At 59.3% G+C, this 25,673-nt stretch overlaps 2 protein-coding genes across 4 annotated transcripts in view; one reads left to right on the forward strand and one right to left on the reverse strand.

Moving 5' to 3' along the window:
- On the forward strand, positions 1-17,038 carry SLC7A10 (solute carrier family 7 member 10). Of its 2 annotated transcripts, none has more exons than XM_030820240.1 (11): positions 1-298; positions 9,809-10,013; positions 12,719-12,870; positions 13,082-13,207; positions 13,276-13,429; positions 14,183-14,306; positions 14,392-14,495; positions 14,824-14,920; positions 15,106-15,255; positions 16,220-16,397; positions 16,683-17,038. In XM_030820240.1, the coding sequence occupies exons 1-11, from the start codon at positions 148-150 to the stop codon at positions 16,808-16,810; spliced, it is 1,569 nt and encodes a 522-aa protein (XP_030676100.1). In that variant the 5' UTR covers positions 1-147; the 3' UTR covers positions 16,811-17,038. The 2 variants fall into 2 exon arrangements, with proteins under 2 accessions (XP_030676100.1, XP_030676101.1); XM_030820241.1 differs by having other exon boundaries at positions 32-298; positions 15,246-15,255; positions 16,683-16,881.
- LRP3 (LDL receptor related protein 3) overlaps positions 16,837-25,673 on the reverse strand; it is a 15,558-nt gene continuing 6,721 nt past the window's right edge. The window contains exons 3-7 of one of the 2 annotated variants that reach the window (XM_003275056.4): positions 22,701-22,839; positions 20,836-21,050; positions 19,338-20,454; positions 18,973-19,105; positions 16,837-18,721 (exon numbers count right to left, since the gene is read on the reverse strand). In XM_003275056.4, the coding sequence (XP_003275104.2) occupies positions 18,134-18,721; positions 18,973-19,105; positions 19,338-20,454; positions 20,836-21,050; positions 22,701-22,839 (2,192 nt within the window). In that variant the 3' untranslated portion in view covers positions 16,837-18,133. Of the gene's footprint in view, positions 18,722-18,972; positions 19,106-19,337; positions 20,455-20,835; positions 21,051-22,700; positions 22,875-25,673 lie in introns of both variants that reach the window. The other variant, XM_030820239.1, reaches the window with a different exon arrangement.

Genomic DNA, 25,673 nt, shown 5'->3' on the forward strand with positions numbered 1-25,673 from the left:
AGTCCCGGGCCCAGCGCCAGCGCATGCGCCCGCCTGTGGGCGCTGTCCCGGCTGCGAGGGCCGTGAGCTCACGGACCGACGGACCGACGGGGGGCCGGCCGGACAGACGGGGCAGCGCAGGGAGCGGGGAAGCGGCGGGACAGCGACATGGCCGGCCACACGCAGCAGCCGAGCGGGCGCGGGAACCCCAGGCCTGCGCCCTCGCCCTCCCCAGTCCCAGGCCCCGTCCCCGGCGCCTCGGAGCGGGTGGCGCTCAAGAAGGAGATCGGGCTGCTGAGCGCCTGCACCATCATCATCGGTGAGCTGGACCCAGGCGGGCGGGCGCCGGGCGGAGGCCGAATGAGGGGCGCAGCCGCCCCAAACGAGGGGCGCCCCCTCTCCGAGCGCTCGGACGGGTGTGCCTGGGGAACCCGCGGTCTGGCCTCAGACAGCACTATGACCGCGGGAAGGGCAGGGGCTGCTAGCCCGCGGTGCCAAAGCTCCGTGTTCCCACCTCCCGGCCGCCTGCACTGGGGGAGTTTTGGGACCCTCCACCGCTGGACTCTTCCTCCTGACTCGATTTTGCTGCAGGACTTTTGCAAGGCAGTTACCCTCAGTTTCCTCATCTGTGAAATGGCCATGACTACAGTCCTGCGATTAGCGCAGGAACTTGACCAGTGTAGGGGCTGGTCAGGCTGCGGCAGGCTGAGCTCCCCAAGTTCTGGACCGTAGGTCAGTCTGAGTACCTACTGTGTGCAGGGTCCAGGTGCCACGCAGTGCAGTGACTTTATTCTTGGAAAGCAGGAGGGCCTGTGAGTAGAGTGAACAAGCGCAGCCTGCACAGAGGGGACGGAGGTTCAGAGCACGCAATGACTGCAGGGTTTGGCAGCAGGACCCAGGAAAGGGGGCGGGTTAGCCAGAGATTGGGGGAAGGGGGCAGCAGCGGGCAGACCCAGCCTGCAGAAGGCCAGCTGCTCCCTGGGCTGGGATCCTGGTGGGCACTGGACACTTGCCTGGTCTGGAGGCCTTGGACTCCAAAGTCCCCACCTGAGAATGGGTCCATGTCCTGCCCCCACATAGGGGTTTCTGGGTAGGCAGAGAGCTCAGGGGTCATGGGAATGGCAGTGGTATTTTTCCACTCTCTGTCCCAAGTCATGGATACTGACTTGTTTCTTTGTCTACACAGGGTGCCTCTGAGCCCCTCCAGGGAGGGACAGGAGAAGTGGTTTGGGGGGATGAGTGACTGGGGCCTCGACTGTTCTCACCTTACTGCCAGCCAGTCTTCCCGGTCCCCTGCCAGTGAGAGCCGCTTGTGTCTTCATTGCCTTCCCACCCTCAGACCCCTGGAGATGGAGAAAGTTTGGGGGCTCAATAGGGCAGACCCAGGGTCTTCACCTCGTCCTCTCACAACCCCACATTAGCAGCTCTTCACATCCAAAGTTGCCCCTGAACACAGCCCCTGGCCAGGTCACTCCACCATCTCACCCCCTCCCCTTAGAATGCTGTCTCCCAGACCCTGGTCCTGACCTGGCCCTGGGAGCTTCTTGGCCTAGGATGCCCCTGCCTGACGGATGGTCTGCTGGAAGGAAGGGCTGGTTCCAGGGATTTGGCCAGGGCGCTGGTTAGAGCTTTTTCTTGGCCCACACCCTCTCCAGGAACTGTCCTCCAGGGAAGGGGAAGCTCACACCATGAGTGGGTCATAGGACTGAGACCATGCCTAGAACCAGCTACAGCGCCAGGCAGGTGCAGAGAGACACAGTTCCGCCTGGGCTCCTCAGCTAAGCCCAGCATCCTTGACCTGTCTTCCTACTCTATCCCCTCCCCACATCCCATCCTCCCCAGGCCACAGGGAGGCTGCCTGGCTCCTTTCTCCCCAGAAAGGGGCCCTGGTGGTGGTGGTGATGGTGGAGGTGGTGGTCGTGGGAGTGGAGAAGTCCAACTCCACTATCACCCTCCTTTTCCAGGACAGACTCTGTAAGTTTCCCATGCAGCCCAGGTCTGCCCTGACAGCTCCCCTACCCTTCAGTTCCTTCCTGCTGTGCCCAAGTCCACTACCTTGGCCTCCAAACCTTGAAGACTGAGCCAGGGTGAAGGGCCACTTGGACAGCCAAGGATGCTGGACTCAGCTACAAAACTCAAGCCCGGGGCACTCAGTGGTGGTCTTGGGGAGCCTTGGTCTTGGCCTGGCCTGGGGAGCCTTTGAGGATTACAGCAGGCAGGAGGCTGGACGAGGCAGGAAAAAACAAGGAGAGATCAACTTCAACCAGAAGGTGATAGGAGGTGGGGACTGGGCAGGTGAGGATTGAGCCGGGGTCTGCACTGCCTTCCCCACCTGATGTACTAAGGGTCGCCCCTCCCCAGCCCACCCTACTTTTCTGCCTCAGGTGGGCTCACTCTCTCTCCACCAATACCCTGGGGGGCCTGGTCAGAACAAAAAATGTCTGCAAAGTGTCGTATTTTAGCTCTAAAAGTCAAGAACTTGACATCCTGCTTCCTTTCCTTTCCTTTCCTTTCCTTTCCTTTCCTTTCCTTTCCTTCCTTTCTTTCTTTCTCTCTTTCTCTTTTTTTTTTTTTTCTGAGACAGAGTCTGGCTGTGTCCCCCAGGCTGGAGTGCAGTGGCACAATCTCAGCTCATTGCAACCTCCGCCTCCGGAGTTCAAGTAATTCTCCTGCATCAGCCTCCCTAGTAGCTAGGATTACAGGCACGCACCACCATGTCCAGCTAATTTTTGTATTTTCAGTAGAGACAGAGTTTCACCATGTTGGCCAGGCTGGTCTCGAACTCCTAACCTCAAGTGATCTGCCTGTCTCAGCCTCCCAAAGTGCTGGGATTACAGGTGTGAGCCACCCTGCCCAGCCAACGTTCTGCTTCATAATCTACCTTGGTTTGTTACTGTTATTGAACATGTTATTTTCAAAACTTCCACAGCAACCCTCCTAGGAGATCCTATCACTCTCTCCCTCATGTGTACCCTCTGCTCCAGCTCAGACTGGGAAGTGAGGCTTTCGAGAATGGGAAGACCTGGAAGGGCAGGCTATGGGCTGGCGTGAGACTCACGTCAAGTGTGTTTAAGGCAGGGCCCGCTGGCCACCGCAAGCGCAGATGGAAGGGAATCGGCCAGGCTGGAGGAAATAGAACTGTCTGGGGCAGGGGGTCTGCAGGACATCATCACATCCAAAATCTGTTCAGAAAAACACCTCCTACTACCTTATGAAAACATGTCTTCCTTTATCTCATTTGAATCTCATGCCCACCTTGCAGGGGAGGAATTTTTATACCCATTTTCCAGAGTGGAAACTAAGGTTGGAAGTGAAATGATACCACTCCAAGGGGTAGGCTCAGGATTCGGAACCAGATTTGGGCTCTATTCCCAGTCCAGTGCCTATTTTATTTTATTTTATTATTTTATTTTATTTTATTTTATTTTATGAGACAAGCTCTTGCTCCATAGCACAAACTATGGTGCAGTGGCATGATCATAGCTCACTGCAGCCTCGACCTCCCAGGCTCAAGCAATCCTCCCACCTCAGCCTTCCAAACAGCTGGAACCACAGGCACCCACCACCACGCCTAGCTAATTTTTGTATTTTTTGTAGAGACTGGGTTTTGCCATGTTGCCCAGGCTGATCTCAAATTCCTAGGCTCAAGTGATCCTCCCACCTCAGCCTCCCAGAGTGTTAGGGTTACAGGCGGGAGCCATCGTGCCCGGTCCCAGTGCCCTTTATACTGTTCTGATGCTGGGCAAATTGGGGCCAGAGTCAGAGCCCTGATGGGGGAGGGTTGGGGACCAAGCTGGGAGCTTGTCCAACTAGGCTTCACTGAGCTCCTACTCCACTATGGGTGGACAAACAAACAGACGGCCAGGGAAGTCTGCCTCCCCGTCGGCGGCTGGACTCACAGGCCTCTTATACTGACCCAGGAACCTCGGCCAGCTCCCTCGCCGGATCCACAACCCAAGGAACACACCCAGGTCCTCCAAAGTGGGAGTCCCCCCTGGGTCTGCTGACCAGGCCTTTCCTCTGCTCTCTCTTTGACTTGAGAGTCCAGCTCCTGCAGGGGTTTGTGGGCCAGATGTGTGTTCAGGGACTCAGGAGTTGACTTCATGAACCTCAACTCCTCAGGAACCAATCCCTGCTCACCCAGCCTCAGTCAGCCAGGACCCTCCATGGTCTCCAGGGTTGCAGGTGGCTGGGCTTCCCAGAGGGGTGGACCTCTGCAGAACCCCAGCCCCTCCTCACCGGGGCCCTGGGGAGCCATACAACTGTGCAGGGGCTTAGCTGTTCCCCACCACAGTTCCATTTACAGGTGAGGAAATTGAAGCAACCTGCCCTGGGGTCAGATGCCCTCGGTGTGCTCCGGGACCCCAAGGGAAGCCCCAACTATAATTTCGGGGGCCTGCCGGTCCTAGGCACACTCATCCATCTATTCAACCACTACATACTGAACTGTGTCAGGCACTGGCTTATATGCCAGAGACACCATGGGGGGGTCAAGACAGACAAAATCCATCTCCTGGTGTGGGAGTCCGGCAAACAAGATGAACAAGCTGAATGCGTATATTGTTAAGTGCTAAGACCAGCCAGTCAAGCCAGGAAGGAGGATGGAGAGAGCCAGGGTGGGGGATTTCAGTTTGGAAGTGAGCTGAGATCTGGGGTGGGGTTCAGTGTGAGCAGGGCATTGCAAGCTATGTTAAGGGTATTACCTTTTGCTCTCTGTGAAGCAGGAGCCCTGGGCTTTGAGCAGAGGGATGATGGGATGGGGCTTACAGGGCCCACTATGGAGAAGAGGCAGTGGGGGAAGAAGTGGGAGGAGGAAGGCCGGTCAGGAGGCTACCTGGGTGTCCCCGGGCAAGAGACCACGGTGGCTCAGGGCAGGGCGGTGGCCATGGTGGTGTCAGAGGAGGTTCCATTCCGGATGAGTTTGGAAGATGAGAGCCAAAGGATTTGTGATGGAATGGAGGTCCTGGGGGAGAAAGAGAGGAATCATGGGTGACTCAAGGTTGTGGCCCAAGCAATTGGGAGGATGTTTTGCCATTTATTGATCAGGGAAGACCAAGAGGAGCATTTTGGGGACAAGGAGGTAAAAGTCGGGAATTCTGTTTTGAACATGGAAAGTCCATGATGTCCACGGCTGAGTGGTTCGTTGCATATACAGGTTTCATTTAGCAGAGCGGTCTATGCTAGGGATATAAATTTAGGAGTTGCCAGCAGAAGTCAAGGTAATAGATGAGGTCTATGTATCTATAAAGAAAGCATAAAAAGAAAAGAGAAGAAGCCCCAGGACTGAGCCCTGGGCACGCAGTGTCTAGAACTCAAGCAAGATAAGGGATTCTGAAAAGGAGAAGCCAGTAAGGCCGAGGGGAGGCCAGGAGCCCGAGTGAGGAGGAAGCAATCCACTTGCCACATGATGCTGATGCGTCAATAACGTGGCCTAGGGCTTGACTGTTGCGTTTGGCAACGTGGAACTCACCGGTGACCATGAGAAGCCTCAGCCAGGAGACAGGGCCCCAGGCGAGGTTTGCTTGGCTGAGCTGGCTGAGCTGAACAAGCCGGAGAGGGCTGCACACTTCCGCTCATCTCCTGTCTCCAAAGGAAAGTGGGTTAGGCTGGAGTCGGGTGCTGGCCAAGTGGCAGTTCCAGGCACATCCTGGATGTCCCCACTCACCTCCTTGGGGTGCTGCCCAGACCTCAGTGGTCACAGTCAGCATCCCGGAGAGGTGCCTGACACAGGCTTACTGTGAGGATGTGAGGACACCCGTGCGCTTGGAGGGGGTAGGCTTCACCCAGGCTGCAGCCGATCACCCCGGGGTGTTGGGGTCCCGGGTGGCTCAGGTCTCAGAGGAAAGATGGGGCTGCCTAGGGGGTCTCCAAGGCAGATGGCAGTGCGTAGTGAGATCCAAATCACTTCCCATGGCCTCTGATGTGCCAGACAGGATCAAGAGAATGCCTGCATCAAATAAAAGCATCCCTTTCCAGCCATCATCCAGGTTCCATGGCCGTGGGGCGATGTCCAGATTGCAGGGGCCATGGTGGCTGGTCAGGGAGAGCTTCCTGGAGGCGGTGTTGCTTCAGGGAGACCAGTGAGCTGGGGAGAGGCCTATCACAGTGAGGGACACGGCCCCTGAGCAGACTGTTTCCTTGGCCCAACACAGATATGCAGGGTGCATCCTCCCTGCTGAAGTCAGGGTCGGACTAGCCCTCTGCTGCCCCCTAGCCCAGTGGCCCCACCTGACAGATGGGGAAACTGGGGCTCGGAAGGGCAGCACTGGCCTGAGTCACACAGTCGGGTCCAGAATGTGCTTCAAGGCATGAGGACTGGTGCCAGTGTCCTGGCCCGACAGGCCCTCCCTGCCCCCTCACCAAATCAGACTGCACATTCCCCACACACACCACAGGAGGTGGCTCACTCTGCGATTCGACCTCCATGGGCCGCCCCTGTGACCTCAGTGGTCTGCCGCTGCCTCCAGAAATAGGTCAGCACGCACCACAGCGGCCACGGGGAACAATGGCCCTTTCTTCGTTCCTCCAAGAAGTTGAGTAAGCCCCATCAGGCCAAACATCTTAATGTGATAAAAGCTACCCAGCGAAGGCTCAGGGAAGAGGGGCGGGTGGTGGAGACTCTGGGAAGGCCGACTTGGGGGGCAGTCACTTCCTCGCTTACCTGCCCAGAGCTCTGGCCCACAGAGGACCTGCAGGGACCACTGAGCTGTCATCTCACTGGGTGGACAGGAACGTGGAGGCCTTAGAACCCACATCTCTCTGGTCAGCCATGGGTCAGATACCCAACAGGGGCTCAGTGGTATCTCCAGGCCCATCCTGTGGCCCCTCATCCTGTTCCACTCTGAGTTCCTGCCCCTCTAAACCAGGTTCCCCCAAGGGCTGGGCTTCTTCATCGCTGCTCCTCGAATCAGGTAGATCTGCTTGGCTGAAATACGGAGTCTGGGAAGGGAGACCCTCTGACCCTCCCACACCACTGGGAGGAACCCCGGGCAGCCCCCTTCCAGCTCCAGTAATCTGGCCAGGCATGGTGGCTCATGCCTGTAATCCCAGCACTTTGGGAGGCCGAGGTGGGTGGATCACTTGAGGTCAGGAGTTCAAGACCAGCCTGGCCAACATGGTGAAACCCCATCTCTACTGAAAAAAAAGAAAGAAAGAAATCCACTGGTCCCTCCCACACCCCTCCTATAATCATTGGAGCATTGGAGGCCCCCATCCCTGTCCACACAGCCCCCTCCCTCCTCCGTGCCCAAGCCCGCAGCCCCGGCTGCTCCATGCAGTGCCCCACCCACCCTTCATGGTGCCAGGAGCAGCCAGTGTGCGGAGTGCGTGATGCGATTTTCTGCCACCTTCAAACATGATCCTGGGGGAGATGCTGCAAGTGGTCTAGGCCCAGAAAGAGAAACCCCTGAGGACCCCAGAGACACTGGCTAACGCCTGTGGTCCTTTGAGCCACAAGGGAGAAAGTCCTGAACTGTGGCCTGAGGCCACGTGTTCCAAACAATAGTGGCCTCTCCACCCCTGGCAAGCCCAGTATCCGAGTCTTCAGCCACTGGGCACAAGGCTAGTGATATGGCCCTGGAAGATAGGGTGCCAGATGTGGCTTCCCCCGGAGCTCCACCCAGGAGGCCCCGCCAAGGAGAAGCATGGTGGGCTCTCTGCAGGGTGGGTGGCTCAGGGCCTGGGATGCTCCCAGCGTGAACATGCTCAGCTCCTTCCAAGGCCACCCAGCCCCCGCTGGCTTCCAACCTCCCTGGCTTTCGGCAAATCCCAGTCCGCCAGGTCCTGAGAACAGAGGCCCTGCTGCCGGATGGAGGGAACTCAAAGGCTCTTTAGAAACCTTACGGCCCACCCAGGCCTGGGCCCCTCTGCGAGATGAGAGAGGCGCTTCTCTCCCCCGAGAAGTAGACTAAGCGTACAGCTTACCTCTGGGGGTTGAGGCACAGGAATTAGTTCGTCCTTATCTGGATGTATTTAGGGCTCCTGGGATGTGACCGGAAAACTGAGTGGGGCATCGTAGCTGTCCAGACTGGAAATCTGTGTCGGCTGGGGGTGGGGGCAGTGGGGGAGCACCGTGGACAAGGAGTGAATACAAATTGGCGGCTACAACCGTGTCCTTATCCAGCCCCCTGCGGGCCCGGCAGGTGGAGGAGGTGGGCTCCCGCTCTGAGGGAGATGGACCCGTCCTCTCAGGACCTGGTCTGGTGTGGCCATTGCATAGAGAACGACGTTGGTCCTACCAGGGCTGTTTGTTCATATGGCCTGAGGTTCTGGGTTTATTTCTTCTTGGACAGGCCCTAGTGCAGATCTCTAGTGACGTTACCTGATTCATGTGCACAGATGGTGAGACCCATATAACCCAGAACATTGTCCCTCTTTGCAGAGCTCAGGGCTCAGCAGGCACTCAGAGTCTTGCTCATCCTGGGAACCTACTCTACAGACCATAGTTGGCCCCTCTGAATGTTTCCCATCATGTCAGAAAGCAGAGGGGCCGGGCACAGTGGCTCTTGCCTGTAATCCCAGCACTTTGGGAGGCCGAAGTGGGTGGTCGATTGAGCCCAGGAGTTCGAGACCAGCCTCGGCAACATAGTGGGACCCTTCAACTCTACAACTTTTTTTGATTAGCCGGGTGTGGTGGCACTCACCTGTAATCCTAGCACTTTGGGAAGCCAAGCAGGGAGGATCACTTGAGCCCAGGAGTTGGAGACCAGCCTGGGCAATATAGTGAGACCCTGTCTCTACAAAAAGTAAAAAAAACGTGGGTGTGGTAATACACCTGGAGTCCCAGCTACTAGGGAGACTGAGATGGGAGAATCTCTTGAGCCCAGGAGTCCCAGGCTGCAGTAAGCTATGATCATACCACTGCACTCCAGCCAGGGTGGCAGAGCGAGACCCTGTCTAAATGAAAGAAAGAAGCTGGGCACAGTGACTCACGCCTTTAATCCCAGCAATTTGGGAGGCCGAGGCGGGTGGATCACTTGAGGTCAGGAATTGGAGACCAGCCTGATCAACAGGGTGAAAACCCATCTCTACTAAAAAAATACAAAAAATAGTAGCCAGGCGTGTTGGCTCACGCCTGTAATTCGAACTACTTGGGAGGCTGAGGCAGGAGAATTGCTTGAATCCAGGAAGTGGAGGGAAGGGAAGGGGAAGGGAAGGGGAAGGGGAAGGGGAAGGGAAAAGGGAAGGGGAAGAAGAGAAAGGAAAGGAAAAGAAATTGAAGTAGGAAGAGAAGCCCAAACCTGATGTGGTCAAGGAGGGCTTCATGGAGGAGATGCTACTTCCTGAGCCACTCCATGAGTTTGGACTTTGGCCGGTGGGAAAGTGGCAGGAGGGTGGTTGAAGTTCTGTGTTAGGGGCCAGCTCTGGCCAGCGGGCTGGAGGCAGGACAAGTGGCTGCAGGCTGATACGCCTGGGGCTCTGAAGTAGACATGAGGGCTGAGCATGGGCCTTGTGGGGTGCCTCGGGAGCCACCGTCTGCCGTCGCTCAGGTGGTTCAGCCTCCTCACTTTGCTGGCCCTGCCTCACGGGGGGCAATGGAGGGCTGAGGAAGTCAAACAGGGCCTGTCTCTGGCAGAGGGGCCTGGCCAGCTGAACGAGGTGCCATTTCCCATGTGAGGGACTGAGGAAGGGGCAGATGATGAGCCCAGAATGGCACTTGCTGGGCTTAGGGGCCAGTGGCATTCAACACCTCCAGCCCACCTCCTGCCTCCTCCTCCTCCAGGAAGCACCCCAGGCTCTCTTCCTCCTGGCAGCAGGCAGATCCCCACACAGAAGGCCGGGCTGTGAAGGGGACCCCAGGCCTGATGCCTCCCCATCTCTCCCCCCGCAGGGAACATCATCGGCTCGGGCATCTTCATCTCACCCAAGGGGGTCCTGGAGCACTCGGGCTCCGTGGGTCTGGCCCTGTTCGTCTGGGTCCTGGGTGGGGGTGTGACGGCTCTGGGCTCCCTCTGCTATGCAGAGCTGGGAGTCGCCATCCCCAAGTCTGGCGGGGACTACGCCTACGTCACAGAGATCTTCGGGGGCCTGGCTGGGTGAGTGTGGGACACCGGCGGGCAGGGGGACACCCTCTTGGGAATGGGATGGCCAAATGAGCCCTGGCTTCAGTTTCCACTCCTGCTTCTGGCTTCCTAGGGAGGTCGTGGGGGTGGATGGAGAGAAGGTGTGGGGATGCTGAACAGCCTTCTGAGGTCAGGGCAGGTGGAACTGAGGCCCACTCCACCCCACTGATGTGTGCTGGGCACTCCTGCAGGCCCCTGGGCCTCTCTGGATCTCCTTTGAAATAGAGGTCCCTCTGAACCCCACTCCCTGCCTTGTACTTAAGGAGGGGGGATTCTTACCGTCTGAAACCCCTAGGTAATGTGAGTGCCCAGGCGAGGAGGGGCCTCAATTTTGGTAAACCCATATGTTGCATGAGGAGCAAGGAAGGAAGTGTGATATTCTTACCATATACCCTGCATGAGGTCTTTTTTTTTTTTTTTTGAGACAGAGTCTCACTCTATTGCCCAGGCTGGAGTGCAGTGGTGTGATCTCAGCTCACTGCAACCTCTGCCTGCCGGGTTCAAGTGATTCTCCTGCCTCAGCCTCCTGAATAGCTGGGATTATAGGCGCCTGCCACCACGCCTGGCTAATTTTTTTTTGTATTTTTAGTAGAGACGGGGTTTCACCATGTTGGCCAGGCTGGTCTTGAACTCCTGACCTCAGGTGATCCACCTGCCTCAGCCTCCCAAGTGCTAGGATTACTGGAGTGAGGCACTGCAGCCAGCCAGAGGTCTCCTTTCCATAGCACCCTGCTATCCTTCCTTCATTCACCATGAAATATTTGCTGAGCACTTACTGTGAGCCTCAGGGTTGGAAGGCAGTGATAGAAAGGTCTGTCCCTGTACTCAAGCTGCTCACAGAACAGAGAGGAAGCAGCCCCTTAAATGGGATTAAGGCCTGGAGGAGCCTTGCTTTGAGAGTGTGTACAAGAGGCAGCAGCTACACAGCAAAGAGAACAGTGTGCGCCATCTAGGGAGGACTCCCAGGAAAGCAATGCTTGCCCTGAGGCTGGGAGGAAGAGGATTTTCCCCACCTGGCCTAGCTGACCAGTGAGGAAAGCATCCCAGGATGCGGGTGTGAACAGAGGGTGTGGTGGCCCAGGCGAGTGCAGGGAGTCTGCTGTAGCTAGAGGTGAGGTCAGGTTGGGTTTACGGCAGGCGCTGGGGCTTGGAGAGCATCAGGGGATTGAAGCTGTTGTATTTGTCCAACTGCGTTGTGCCAAGAGCTGCAAAGGTACAGGCAGATTCTAAAATCATTTAGGAGCCTGACTCGAGAGGATAGGGCAGCCAGCATAGCAGAGGGAGAGGTGGGTGCAGCGGAGGTGGCACCCACTTCCCTGCTGAGAGGCTCCTAGATGGTTGGAGGCTCAGAGGAAAAGTCTGGGCTGAAATTTACAAAGTTTGGTTCTAAGGGCCAGGGGTCCTTAACTGGGCAGCCTTGGATGGGGAGACCTGCCAGGGCTTGCACGCCGCTGTGGGTGTGTCTGTGGCACTCTCCTCTGGGGAGAGGGTCCTCAAAGGGGCTGGGACCCAAGAAAGCAGAATAATCATGCTTTGGGCCTGGAGAGGACATTCAGGAGGGAGAAGAGGGCCAGGACCTCATCCCTGGGCACGGAACATGTGGGGATGGGCAGAGGGGATGCCTGGCAGGGGAGGAGGGCCATGGAGCTAGGATGTCCCAGAAGCTGAGCAGGGATGGTTGTGCAGAGCAAGGGGCAGGTGATACAGAGATGGCTGATGTCCCCGATGAGGCAGTCCTCTCCCTGGAGGGCTGGCCAGGGGCTAGGACCACCCCCAAGGGCAGACCTGCCCCTGGGTGCAGGAAAGCCCCTGAGAACAGGTCAGACTCACAGTCTGGGTGCCCTGCAGAGGCAAGATTTAGGTAGAAGGGGCATCCATCACTCTCCACCCCCAGCTAGGGCTCTTGGTAAGGTATAGTCTCTGCACCCCATAGGTGTCCCTCATGGGGAACACAGCTCAGAGTCACCCATCTTCAGCTACAGTACTCTGCGAGAGCCAGGGCTGAAGCTGAGAGGTCTGGGGACAGGGACTCTGGCTCAGGAAACAGCCTCTGTCCAATGGGGGGCCTAGTTGTTATTAGAAAAGCATTTGGTGGCTGGGTGCGGTGGCTCACGCCTGTAATCCCAACACTCTGGGAGGCCGAGGCGGGCGGATCACGAGGTCAGGAGATCGAGACCATCCTGGCTAACACTGTGAAACTCCGTCTCTACTAAAAATACAAAAAATTAGCCGGGCATGGTGGCAGGTGCCTGTAGTCCCAGCTACTTGGGAGACTGAGGCAGGAGAATGGCATGACGGGAGGCGGAGGTTGCAGTGAGCCGAGATCATGCCACTGCACTCCAGCCTGGATTACAGAGCAAGACTCCATCTCAAAAAAAAAAAAAAAAAAAAGAAAAGAAAAGAAAAGTGTTTGGTGCCCATGTTGTTCCCAGCGCCTGCCCCACAGCAGCCCTGTCAATGTTTAAGTACTGTAACACCTTCTCTGTTAAAACAGTCTATCAATGCAGCCGCAAGACCTCAACAAGGTCAACCCTGCCTCCCTGGACCGGTGCTGGCCTCTGGCAGCCTTGCCAGCCCCTGGGTGCCAGGCCCAGGACAGCCTGCTGCACACATCAGGGCCAGGTTGGCCGGGAAGGGCTCTGGGCAGCCTAAGCCACTCCCACCCCTGCTCCTTCCAGCTTTCTGCTGCTCTGGAGCGCCGTGCTCATCATGTACCCCACCAGCCTTGCTGTCATCTCCATGACCTTCTCCAACTACGTGCTGCAGCCCGTGTTCCCCAACTGCATCCCCCCCGCCGCAGCCTCCCGGGTGCTGTCCATGGCCTGCCTGAGTAAGCGTCCCCTTTGGCTCACTGTCCCCAGATCAGCCGCCTGCCCGGGCCCCACCCTGCCCTGAGCGGCAGGACAGAGGGGTGAGATTTCCCTTCGGAAAATTCCAGCTGCTATAGGGGATGCCATTCTCAGGCCGCCTGGACTGGACTTGGCCATGGTCCACTGTGAAAGGTCCCGGCCTCGGCGCCCACCCCCGCCTTCCCTCTGCAGTGCTCCTGACATGGGTGAACAGCTCCAGCGTGCGCTGGGCCACGCGCATCCAGGACATGTTCACAGGCGGGAAGCTGCTGGCCTTGTCCCTCATCATCGGCGTGGGCCTTCTCCAGATCTTCCAAGGTAGGGCCGAGTCGGGGTAAGGGCCGGGCTGGGGAGATGGTGCTGATCCCCGACTTCTGGGCCTCCAGGACACTTCGAGGAGCTGAGGCCCAGCAATGCCTTTGCTTTCTGGATGATGCCCTCCGTGGGACACCTGGCCCTGGCCTTCCTCCAGGGCTCCTTCGCCTTCAGTGGCTGGAACTTCCTCAACTATGTCACCGAGGAGATGGTTGACGCCCGAAAGTGAGTGGGGCCCCTGACTAGGCCCTGGGAAGCAGCCAGGCCCTCTGGTGGGACAGGCAGCCTCTCCGCCCAGCCCCACTGCCACCCAAGGCTCAGGCTGGTCCTCAGTGGCCCATGCCTGTTGCCCTGCAAAAATGGCCCTGGAAAGAAAGCCGGGGGGCTTGCATTCTAGCCTGGCCCTGTTCTCTCTGGTTATGGACACGTCACAGCCCCTTGCAGGGCCTCAGAAAGGCTGAATATCATCATCCTGCTGTAAATAGATCCAGAGATTTGCATTTGGCCTAAAATTATGCATATGCACACAATATGGTCCCTGCGAATGAAGCCAATGACTGCGTCTGATGCTCGGCCAGGGATCTCGACAGTGAACCTTTGCAGCTGAGCGAGCTGGGACTGGAAAGTTCCAGGAAGACTCTGGGTCTGTGGACTGGGCTCTGGGGCCTTTTTGGGAGTTTCCCAGGCTGATTTTGGCTGTATGCGATTTTATCTTTCTGCACAGACATCAGACCCTGTCCTCAGGATGTGATGCGGCCCCTCCCCCATCTCCCATCCTACCAGCCTGTGTCCGGGTGGGGGTGGGGCAGGGCAGACAGCAGGGTCCCTGTGTCTCGGGCAGCAATGCTGCCCCCTTTCCTGCCCCAATATCCCCAGCAGACACAAGAGATGGAGACTATGAGCTGCTCTTGTGGCTGGGTCTCAGGGGTCCTGCACCCTCAGGAGCTGACGCTGATGCACTCCACTGCCTGTCCCCAGGAACCTACCTCGCGCCATCTTCATCTCCATCCCACTGGTGACCTTTGTGTACACCTTCACCAACATTGCCTACTTCACGGCCATGTCCCCCCAGGAGCTGCTCTCCTCCAATGCGGTGGCTGTGGTGAGTGGGCCCTTGCTCAGTCCCTGGCTCCTGCCCAGGCCCCTGCCCTGGCCTTACACACGGCCTCTCTCCTGTGCCCACCCAGACCTTCGGGGAGAAGCTGCTGGGCTACTTTTCTTGGGTCATGCCCGTCTCCGTGGCTCTGTCAACCTTCGGAGGGATCAATGGCTACCTGTTCACCTACTCCAGGTGACTGCACTGGGGAGACGTGGGCATGGGGAGGGAAGGCTGGGGCGCAGGTGTGCGCCAGTCATGCCACGGGCCAGAGGAAGGGAAACCTGCCAGGGGAAGGGGTCCGCCTGAAGCTGGGGTGATGATCCCACACCAGTAACAAGTGTCTGATCACAACTGGGAGGCAAAGAAAGCAAGAGGGAGGCAGGTTGGATGAGGGGAAGAACTGTCCAGTGGGGCTGCTGGGCCTGGAGCAGGAGGTCAGAGGTGACAGCTTAAGAGGGACATCAGGTCCAGAGCTGAGACCCAGGATGTGGCTGGTGCCCATCTCTGTCCCCAACGCTAGGCTGTGCTTCTCTGGAGCCCGCGAGGGGCACCTGCCCAGCCTGCTGGCCATGATCCACGTCAGACACTGCACCCCCATCCCCGCCCTCCTCGTCTGTGTAAGTTGGGGGACCTGGGCCAGGCAGGGCGTGGAGGCAGGGCTACCCGGCAATGCAGGACCTTCAGGGTAATGGCAGGGGTGAGCCATTCCAGGGCGGGGGTGTGGGGTGGGGCCAGGGCTCATCCTGCAGGGGCGTCAGGAGGCAGGCTAGGGGCCAGCTGTCAGCCCCAGGTCCTCTCCCAGTGCGGGGCCACAGCCATCATCATGCTCGTGGGCGACACGTACACACTCATCAACTACGTGTCCTTCATCAACTACCTCTGCTATGGCGTCACCATCCTGGGCCTGCTGCTGCTGCGCTGGAGGCGGCCTGCGCTCCACAGGCCCATCAAGGTGAGGCCCTGGGACGGATGGCCCTGTGCCGGGTGCTGCCAGAGCCACCCCTACATCCACAGTGGGCACCAGGGGCAGGTGGGATGGGAGGTGCCAGCTTTTGTGGAGTGTTGGGCCCTGCTCAGGGCTCTCTGTGCACTGAGGCATCCACTCCTCATAGCAGCCCCATGAGGACAGAGCTTTGAATGCTCCCAGTGTACACAGATGGGGAAGATGAGGCTCCACTGGACACAGGGGCTCATGCCCATCCCAGCACTTTGGGAGGCCGAGGTGGGAGGATTGCTGGAGCCCAGGAGTTTGAGACCAACCTGGGCAACATAACGAGACTTCCTCTCTGCAAAAAGTTAAAAGGATTAGCCTGGTGTGGTGGTGCGCACCTGTGGTCCCAGCTACTTGGGAGGCTGAAGTGGGAGGATCACTTGAGCCCGGGAGGTTGAGGCTGCAGTGAGCGGTGCTAGGGCCACTGTACTCCAACCTGGGTGACAGAGGGAGACCCTGTCTCCAAAAAAAAAAAGAAAATGAGACTCAGGAACTGTTCAAGGTCACAAAGGCTGCCAGGATTCCATGAGCCCACACAAGAACAGAAGACCATAGCCTGAGCTAAAAGCAAAGCCCCCCATGTGTATATAAATCGTTAAGTGAAGTGCTCAGTGCCTGAAATGTGAAACACCAAAAAATCACCGACCTCCGGCCAAGTGCAAGCGTCAAGTCCACATGCAACCGCTGTGTGGAGCTCGGTGCTGCTGAGACTTCGAAAAATCCTCAGCAAAACTGGCCAACGGCCTGACCCATGAATTGGCCTCCAACACACTGGGCTGTTGCCAAGAGGGGGTGTAGTGGGTGCAATTGCCCTTCAGGCCTCAGCTCCCAGGGAAGGAAGGAAAATTCCCCAGATCCCCAGGGGTCGGGGGTGCAGACAGCTGGGGGCCCTGCACCATCGGTGTTTCTGCTCCCCCTTCCCCAGGTGAACCTTCTCATCCCCGTGGCATACTTGGTCTTCTGGGCCTTCCTGCTGGTCTTCAGCTTCATCTCAGAGCCTATGGTCTGTGGGGTCGGCGTCATCATCATCCTTACGGGGGTGCCCATTTTCTTTCTGGGAGTGTTCTGGAGAAGCAAACCAAAGTGTGTGCACAGACTCACAGGTGAGCCGGGCAGCTGCAGGTCACCCGGCACAGGGGGCCGGGGCCTGGAGACCGGACCTCCCTCTTAGAGGCTCACCCCAGAGCAGGGTGTCCTAGCAGCTGAGGTGGGAACACAGGGCCCAGCCGCCGCCAAATGTCTCTTCCCAAGATGTACCCAAAGTTTCCAGAACCACGTGTACCGACGGAGCAGCTCCCTGAAGACCCCTGCCCAAGGGGAGTGTCCGGAGCTGGGGGTCACCCCTATCCCGAGAGGTCAGGCCCCAAGGTCCATCTGTCTGTCCTCAGAGTCCATGACACGCTGGGGCCAGGAGCTGTGTTTCGTGGTCTACCCCCAGGACGCCCCCGAAGAGGAGAATGGCCCCTGCCCACCCTCCCTGCTGCCTGCCACAGACAAACCCTCGAAGCCACAATGAGATGTTTGTAGAGACTGAAGCAGCTGTTTCTGTTTACATGTTGTTTATTGAGGAGGTGTTTTGGCAAAAAAGTTTTGTCTTTTTTTCTTTCTGGGAAAAAAAAAAAAAGATACGACTCTTAGAAGCCTGTTTTAAGGAAGCCCTAAAATGTGGACTGGGTTTCCTGTCTTAGCACTGCCCTGCTAGCTTTTCCTGAAAAGGCCTATAAATAAACAGGGCTGGCTGTTCGCTCGCGCTATGGGGAGTCCCTGATGGGCACAGACGGGAGCGGCTGGGGCATACCTCGGTGGGTGCACACATGTTGCTGGCCAGGAAGATGCCGTGGCAGGCCCTGGAGGAGGCTCTCGACATTAGGGGGCTTTGCTGCTTGACACAGGCACTCCCCACCATGGCACCCAGAGTCCCCCTGCCCTAAAGGGATGTCAAGGATGGGGGAGCAGCTCAGTCCGCCCCTACCCCAGGCCGCTCGATGCCAGTCTGAGCTCGGCCACCCAGGAGAGCTCCGGGGCTCCCAGCTGAGATTGTCTTTCTTCCCATAAATCACCGCAGACTGAAGGTCAGGACTTCAGAGCCCACAGTCTCACCCTGGCTTACAGGTGGGGAAACTGAGGCCCTGAGATAGGATGGAACAGATGTGGCCACTGCTGTTGGTGCCTCGGCCTCTCTGTCCCCAGAAAGCACAGAGCAGCATGTCCTGGGGTCTTTGAGGCCTGCAGGGAACTCCAAGGGCTTCCTGTACACCAGGCACACACCCTGGCCCTGCCACAGTGCCCAGGAGATTGGACCCTCAGGGAGGGCAAAGGGCGCCTGCCTGGCCAGGGGCATGAGGGTTTGGCAGGAGCTGCCCAACCCAGGTCCTCCAGGGGCCTTGCTGGACAGGAAGAGGGTGAGGCGTGGGCAGAACAGTCACCACGGATGAGACCCAGCGTCCCCATGGCCCGGCCCCATCCTCATGACAACTCCCAGCTCTAGGGGCGGCTGGTGCCACTGCAGGGCAGATGAAGCAAAAAGGCTCTGGTCCCCTGCTTCTCTGGAAATGGGTTCCCAGAATGGAGTCGGGGGACAGAAGTGAGACCCCAGGGTGCTTGTGTACACTGGGACCCTGCAGATGGGCTCACCGCTCCATCCTTCTCCCCAGCTGTTCAGTCCCAGAGCTCCCGCCCACCATGCCCACCAGTGCAGCCAGCTGGCTGAGGGCCCAGCCCCTCGGCTGGGGTCCCCGGAGGGCCTCTCCATAAGAAAGGACGCAGAGGCAGGGTAGAAATGACTGTGTATTCCCTGGTTACAAAGCGGGGCTGTGGCGGTCACCAGCGAGCCCAGCGGTCAACAGACCAACAGGGCTTCATCATCGCTGGCCTCCAGCATTGGGGAGCAGGGGGGCGGGGGGCTCCTGCAGACCCCCAGTGGCTCTGGCGAGTGGGGGCCCAGGGTGCTGCTGGCAGTGGAGGCCTGGGGGTGCGGGTCCTGGGCTGAGCAGGGCTCCCGAGGTGCATCCGCAGGAGCTGGGCCGTCTGCCAGTGGCTCCCTGCAGACCTTTCTGTCCTTGTCCACGGGCCTGCACTCTGGGTCTCGCAGGCCCGAGGGCAAGGGTGGCCCTGAAGGTCCCACCTCCGGTGCACGGCCGGGGGCACTGGGGGGTCCGTCTCCGGCCGCCCTGGTGCTGCCTGTGTCCATGAGCGGTGCTGGGGCGTCAGGGGCAGCCCCTGGAGCAGGCTGCAGGAACCCATCGCCCAGCACGGTCTGTGAGGGGCGTGCTGCGGTCAGCAGTGGGATCTGGCCTCGGGGCGCCCGCGGCCGGTGAAAGAGCCGGTTCCAGAGGCGGCCGAGGCGGCGGCGGGAGGGCCCCCGGCGGGAGGCGTGCCGACGCATCTGTCTCCGCATGGCTGTGCGAAGATTCTGCAGCACAGAGGCCTGTGGGGTGGAGCGGGGTGGGGGTGGGGGATGCGGCTGAGGGGGCAGCCAGGCTGCTCAGGGGAAGGAGTCAGCACACCCCAAGGGACCTGAGACCCGAGAGACCACCTTATCCACCCTCCCACCTGGCCATGGGCCCCCAGGTCACCCTGCCCAGGCCTTGCCTCCCGCTCCTGTGACCCCTGGACCAGCCTCCTCCGCACACTGTCCCAAGTGGCCCCGGAGGGGCCTCACGCCCTCCGGGGGCTCACCTGGGACGCACTGTAGACAGGAAAGTCCTCCACGGGTGGAATGAGGCCCTGGGCGATGAGCTGACCATAGGATGGGGGTGCCTCCCGCCGCACGAACTCAGCCTCCAGGCGCGTCATCTGGGTCTCGAAGGCCCTAGAAGCAGTGGGCGGAGGGCGACATGGCTGGGCTGCCTGGGACCTGCAGCAGCAACAGGATTCCAGGACTACCCTCCACCCAGACATCCCAAGATGTAGGGACCCCAGTGTGCACCAGGGCAGCCTCCAGGTAGCTAGTCCAGGCCCCCGTTTGCAAACCCACAGCTGCGGGGACAGCAAGCCTGGGCGATGAAGAAGCCCGGTCCCCTGGCTGCGGGCACAGCGCCCACCTGTACTCCTGCGTGCGAAGTGAGTAGAGCTTGAAGGCGCAGCCCAGCGCGATGACCAGCAGCAGGCCGCACACCAGGCTGCCGATGAGCGCCGCCGTGATGACCTTGCGGGGCACGGCGGCCAGGCACCCGTGCTCATCGCTGCCGTCCTGGCAGTCTTCCTGGCCGTCACAGCGCCACGTCTCAAAGATGCACAGGTTGGTACCGCAGTGGAAGGTGCCGGGCTGGCAGGAGAAGCAGTTCTTCTCATCGGCGCCGTCGGGACAGCTTTTCTGGTTGTTGCAGCGGTCCGCAGGCGTGTAGCACAGACCACTGCCACCCTCGCAGGGGTACTGGTCGGGCGGGCAGGCAGGGCAGCCCTGCTCGTCTCGGCCGCTGGCACAATGCCACCAGCCATCACAGCGCTGTGGCTCCGAGAAGCAGCCCTGGTCGCCCGGGCTGCCCCCGTCACTGTCACTACTGCTCCCGCACGGCTGCTCCCAGGGGAGGCAATAGCCCTTCACCTGGTAGGTGGCATTGAAGCCGTGGCCGGCGCTGCGGGCGCGCGCGTGGTAGGCCACGGTGAGGCGGCCCTGGGCGGCCTCCAGGCTCACGGGCCGGTGGTTGCTGCGGTAGGACAGCGTCTGCAGCAAGCGGTCCCCGCGCTCGCCCAGGCCCTCGTATACCTGCACGTAGTCGTCGTAGCCCAGCCGCAGTTCCAGCTGCAGCAGCACCCGCCGGGAGTCCTGTGTGTCCACCAGCCACGTGCAGTGAAGGTCTGAGGGCCCGCGGGCGGCGCCGAACAGGTCTGGGGAGGCAAAGGAGCCATAGAAGCTGCCCAGCCGCCGGCCGCAGGCCAGGTCGGGGCAGCCCGCCTCATCTGAGCCATCGCCACAGTCCTGCAAGCCGTCACAGCGCCGCTCCACAGGCAGGCAGCGCGTGGAGCGAGCCCCGCTGCATGGGAAGGTCCCCCCAGGGCACAGGCTGCCCGGAGGCTCGGAGGCGGGCGCTGAGCAGTTGCCCTCATCAGAGCCGTCTCCACACTCGTCCACCGTGTTGCACTGCCACGGGCCGGGCAGGCACTTGCCGTTGTCACAGCGGAACTCATCTGCCTGGCAGGATGCCTGGCCCAGCTTCCCTGTTGGGTGGAGACGTAGCAGGGCACAGTCAGGAGACAGAAGAGCCTCCCTTCGGCCAGGGGGCCTGGGGCCAAAAGCGGGCAGGTGGTTCCCCATCACTGTGGAAGCAGAGACCCCTCCAACACCAGGGTGGGCTCAGTCCCTGACCTGAGCCTGGGGTTAGGAGTGAGTTCCCACAACTAGCCAAGACTGGGAAGTGGGGCCAGTGACCTTGAGAGGTCCGAGGTATCCACATGCCCAGTCCTGCCACTATCCTGAGATTGACAGGGCAGTCAGGGGACATCCCACAGGGAGACGGGGCCCTTGTGGAGGGTGCTGCCCCTGTGGGTTGGGAGCCTGTAGGCACGCACGGTATGCTCCTGCCCTGCGGCTGCCATCACCTCGGATATAAGACAGACGGAAGCCTTGGGCCTGGCCGGAGCTGGAGGCGTCCGAGTGGAAGAAAATCCAGACATGGTCGCGGGCAGAGATGAAGGCAGGTGGGATGGCGGAGCCACAGAGGCGGAAGGCCTCCTGGCGGGGCGGGGCTGCTGGGCCCAGCAGGAGCCAGTCCAGGGAGCACTGGTGGGACTCCTCCACATCAAAGTTGCGGAAGCTGTGGGGGGGGCAGAGAAGACCCAGACATGAGGCGGGGTAGGTGGGACCTCCATGGCCGAGGACCAGCAGGGAGTGGTCAGGCTGGAGCCACGGCCAGGACAGCCAGCCCTGTCCCGGCCGGCCGCCCCCACTCCTCATGTTCCAGACTGCTTGGTTCCTCCACTCCCAGCCACTCTGTCCCCACACTGTCCCCATCCAGGTGTGCACGGGATGCTCCATGAAGAATTGCGACGTCCATGCAGGTCATTTCCAGCTCTGCTGTGGCTCCCCTTCCCTCCACCAGTGCACACGGCACCCCCAGCCCGAAGCCGAAGTGGAGCAGGAAGTCAAGAGCCCCCCACCCCGACACCCTCCCCGAAAAGGCAGAGGCCCAAGGGCCCAGAACCCTCCACCTCGGGACTACTGGGATGGGCCCAGCACGAAGTCCCAGGCATGGGAAGTGAGGGTGAGACTTTGCCCATGGGGCTGGCCAAGGCTGCAGCAGGTTGACAGCTTGTCATCTCCGGAGATACACTGGCCCTGAACCACCTGGCCCTTGGGGAAACTGAGGCACAGAGACTAGGACAGACCCTGCCCATGCCCATCACATCCTCATGCATTGCAGCTATGGAGTAAGTCAGGGGTTGCGCCTTTTGGGCTCTGGCATTTAGGAAAACTATGGCAGATGGAACCTATAGTGACTCCCCAGCCAAATGTCCCTGTGACCACCCCTGGCCAGGACCACCGCTCACTGCCTGGCCCCCTTTCCCTCTGCATGTCCCTGCAGCTCGAGCACCCGGGCTTTGCCTGATTCACTCCCCTCCCCAAGGCCCCTCCAGAAACCATGCTCTGGGCTCAGTGCCAGCCTGGCCCCCAGCCACCCCTGCAGGACAGAGAGGACACCTCTGCCACCTCAGAGACATCAGACCATGCCCACCAGTCCCAGGCTGTGTTCGCAGTGGCCTGTGTGCTGGCCCTGACTTCCTGGCAGGGCTGAGTGACTGACACCCCCCACACCCCATGAACGAGGCTCAAACCAGGAAGAGGTCCAGCTTGGGCACCTCGCCAAAGAGGCCCGTGGAGACCCAGAGCACTGGACACACTTGCATGCATGCATTCACATGTGCACATACACGCTTACGGCTCACGCATGGTTACACCTATTATCTTACATGCATGCGCACATACACGCTCTCTGCGCCTTTGCAGGCATGGCTCGTGCACATACATGTGCTCACACATGCAGTCTCTCACATGTGTCCTTTATGTCTCCTCTGACATGGGTTTTTCCATGTACACAAGCACACGCGTTCACATACATGCACACACATGCACTCACACCTACTTACATGTGCTCACATGCATGCACACACCACACACCTGCTCAAATACCTACACACGCCTGCCTCACACATGCACATATCTGCATGCACACACCTACTCACAAATGTTCACATGCACACACCCACACACCTGTTCACACCTGCTCACACATGAGCACTCACACACTCACTCATATGCTCACAAACATGCACATGATCCCACACCTGTTCACACACATGTACACCCTCAGGCATGTGCCCTCCACACCTGCTCACACACACATTCTCACCCACCCCATGCACGTGGGCCCACGTTGATTCCTTCCGACACCCCCAGGCGCCCCTACCTGATGGTAATCATGTCACCACGGTCGCCCTGGATGTACCAGCTGCAGTTGGTGCCTGGCGGGTAGTTGAGGGGCCAGGCCGGGCTGTAGATGACCCCACGCCGCTCCGTGTGCTGCTCCAGCTTCCCACTGCAGGCCGCTGTCAGGAGAGGAGGCCGAGAAAGGCCAGCCCATCTTTGGTGGGGAAGCGGGTTGCAGTGGGGGGAAGGGGGCTTCAGCACAGGTCTCCCCCATGGTGGGATCGAGTCCAGCCAAGGGTGGCCATGGCCAAGGCCACAACTTGTGACTTCATGGAGGCGGTGTGTATGGGAGGCCAAGGAGGGCCCCCTAGACTTGGGACAGCTGTAGCCCCCAACCCTACACAGTGGGCTACAGCCTAGGTCCTGTCCCCCGCATCTCTGGCAGAGCTGGGAGAAAACCCACCAACAACCCCTCCTGCCAGCCGGCACCTCCAAGGTGTAGCCTTGTGGCCTCGGGTCAGTGGAGAATCCCACACCCCTAGGCCTGCCCAGCCGGCATAGCCCATCCTGTGATGGCCCCCTGCCTGCCTTCCCTGAGGCTTTGCTCACTCAACAAGTATTTACTGAGCACCTACTACGTGCCAAGCATGCATGGTAGGCACACTGAGTAAGGCAGGAATAAGGCCTGCTCTATGGAACTCATAGGCTGGGGGTGGGAGCAGATGGACTTTACGCAGAACCCCTCAGTAGAATGAAGATCCTACAACAGGCCTGAAGAGAGGTGGCAAAGTCCAGCTGTGGCTGGAAACGCCACCTGGATCTGATCACACCCTGTGCAGAATTTGGGTTTTATCCTGAGTACAAGTGGAAAGCCACCAAAGGTAGATCTCGGAACCAGGTGAGGAAACAGGCTCAGAGAGGGTCAGCGACTTGCCCGGGGCCACACAGCTAGGGAGGGGCAAAGTCAGGAATCACCGTAGTCCTCTGGGGGCCTCAGCTTCTCACTGCAGCACTGAGCCAGCATGCACTCGTGGAGTGCCAACTGTATACCGCTCAGGTTGAGCAACGCATCATGCCCGTCAGCTCAAAGGAGGAGCCCTCCATGCCCAGCCCCATGGGCCTCGCTTTAATCTATCCATTCTCCATGCTCTCTGCTTCTAAACCATCCAGGGCAGCGTGGTGAGCCTGCCCTGCCCCACTGTGCCCTGGCCCTCCCAGGACAGCGTGGTGAGCCTGCCCTGCTCCACTGTGCCCTGGCCCTCCCAGGACCAGGTGGCTGGCCGCTGCATTTGACCACACCTCCCACCCCACAGCACCCTGACCCTTCCCTGTGCTGGTCCATCTGATTCTCATAACAGCCTGAGATGAAGGCAGGGCCCATTTGCAGATGGAAAAACTGAGGCGAGGGATGACCCTTTTCCCGAGCCCAGTGACACTCTCTCCTCACTCTCCCATGGCTGGCCCCTGGCACCGTGACCTTGCAAGCTGAGTTCTCTCTGGTTCTCAGCAAGACTCTGGCACCCAGCTGCAGGAAAGGAAGGAGAGCCCTCTGGCTGCCTCCCATGCTGTTAGGACAAAACCACAATTCACTGCAGCAGCCCCAACCCCCTCCCTGCCCCACACTCTGCCTCATCCCTCCCGTAAACCCTAGCCCCCCAGACCTCTCCGATCTCTCACATTGGAGGGAACTTTGTTCTGGAAGCCCTGGTGGTCCCTAGTGGGTGCTATCCCCATCTTCTTATCCCGTTCACGGACTCCTCAGCTTCCACCCCCAACTCAGCGGTCCCTTCCCAGGGAAGCCCTCCAGGCTGCCCCCCGCAGAGCTCCAGCCCTCCATCCCTCCCCCCAGCCTCGGCCACAGAGCATTTCCCTTTTGTTGTTGGGACTGATGGATGAACGTCACACAGGCAGGCAGGGCCGTGCCGTGTCCCGGGACCCTGCACGGTGCCTAACGCATGGCAGGTGCTCCACAGATGTGGGTCCCTGAGTGGACAGGTCCATCTGAGGACCTGCTGGGCAGCTGGAGCCATGAGCTGAGAGCCGAAGCCCCTTCCCCGGGGGCCTACTGGGACCATGAAGGCCCAGGTGAGCTGGGACTGTGACTAATAGGGAGCTGGTAACCCCCATGGACAGTTCGTGAGAGCATCAAGGATAAGAACAGAACTCTTGGTCCTAAAGCAAGGCTGGCCACCACCGCGTCACCATCAGACCCTTGACAGTCCCGGGTCAGTGAGGTGCAAGCCAGCACCTCTCCACCTGGAACTCATGCATGGCCCTGGGAGGCAGCCCCCACAATGAGCCTCTGATCCTGCCCCAGAAACAGGGCACTGTACACCCTGCTTCCAGCCCGGAAGGCCAGGAGATAAACTATCAGAGAGGAGTCTCAGGGTGCAGCCACCCAAACATGCAAAGTGGCCCCGGCCTCAGCCTGGTTCCCTCTGCCAGGTGAGGCCACTGGCCATGAGGACCTCACAGAGCCCTGAGGTCCTGAACTGGGATTCCTTGGGAGGTGTAGGGTTAAGAAATCCAAAAGAGGCTGGGTGCAGTGGCTCATGCCTGTAGTCCCAGCACTTTGGGAGGCCAAGGTGGGGGGATCATTTGAGGTCAGGAGTTTGAGATCAGCCTGACCAACGTGGCAAAACCCCTTCTCTACTAAAAGTTCAAAAATTAGCCAGGCGTGGTACTGGGCGACTGTGATCCCAGCTATTCGGGAGGCTGAGGCAGGAGAATCGCTTGAACCCAGGAGGTGGATGTTGTGGTGAACCAAGATCACACCACTGCACTCCAGCCTGGGTGACAGAGCAAGACTTTTTCTCCAAAAAAAAAAAAAAAGAAGAAGAAGGAAATCCAAAAGAAGAGATCTTTCCCATTGGAGGGGGCCGAAGAGGAGGTTCCACGGAAGGGAAGGCCCAGTGAGGCTGGGGTGGTATCGTCCCTCACATTCATCTCTAAAGCACATGCTAAGCCAAAGTGTCAGCCTCTGAGTCAGCGTGGCTGGGAACCTCCCATGTTC

This window comes from Nomascus leucogenys, chromosome 10, assembly GCF_006542625.1.
Source record: "Nomascus leucogenys isolate Asia chromosome 10, Asia_NLE_v1, whole genome shotgun sequence".
Classification (NCBI taxonomy): domain Eukaryota; kingdom Metazoa; phylum Chordata; class Mammalia; order Primates; family Hylobatidae; genus Nomascus; species Nomascus leucogenys.

Excerpts from the sequence above, each read along its gene's own strand:
- SLC7A10 (XM_030820240.1), top strand. The coding sequence starts at position 148 with ATGGCCGGCCACACGCAGCAGCCGAGCGGGCGCGGGAACCCCAGGCCT. Across the intron at positions 13,208-13,275 it reads CCTTCTCCAGATCTTCCAAG|GACACTTCGAGGAGCTGAGG; the intron begins GTAGGGCCGAGT and ends CTGGGCCTCCAG. Across the intron at positions 15,256-16,219 it reads CGCTCCACAGGCCCATCAAG|GTGAACCTTCTCATCCCCGT; the intron begins GTGAGGCCCTGG and ends CCCCTTCCCCAG.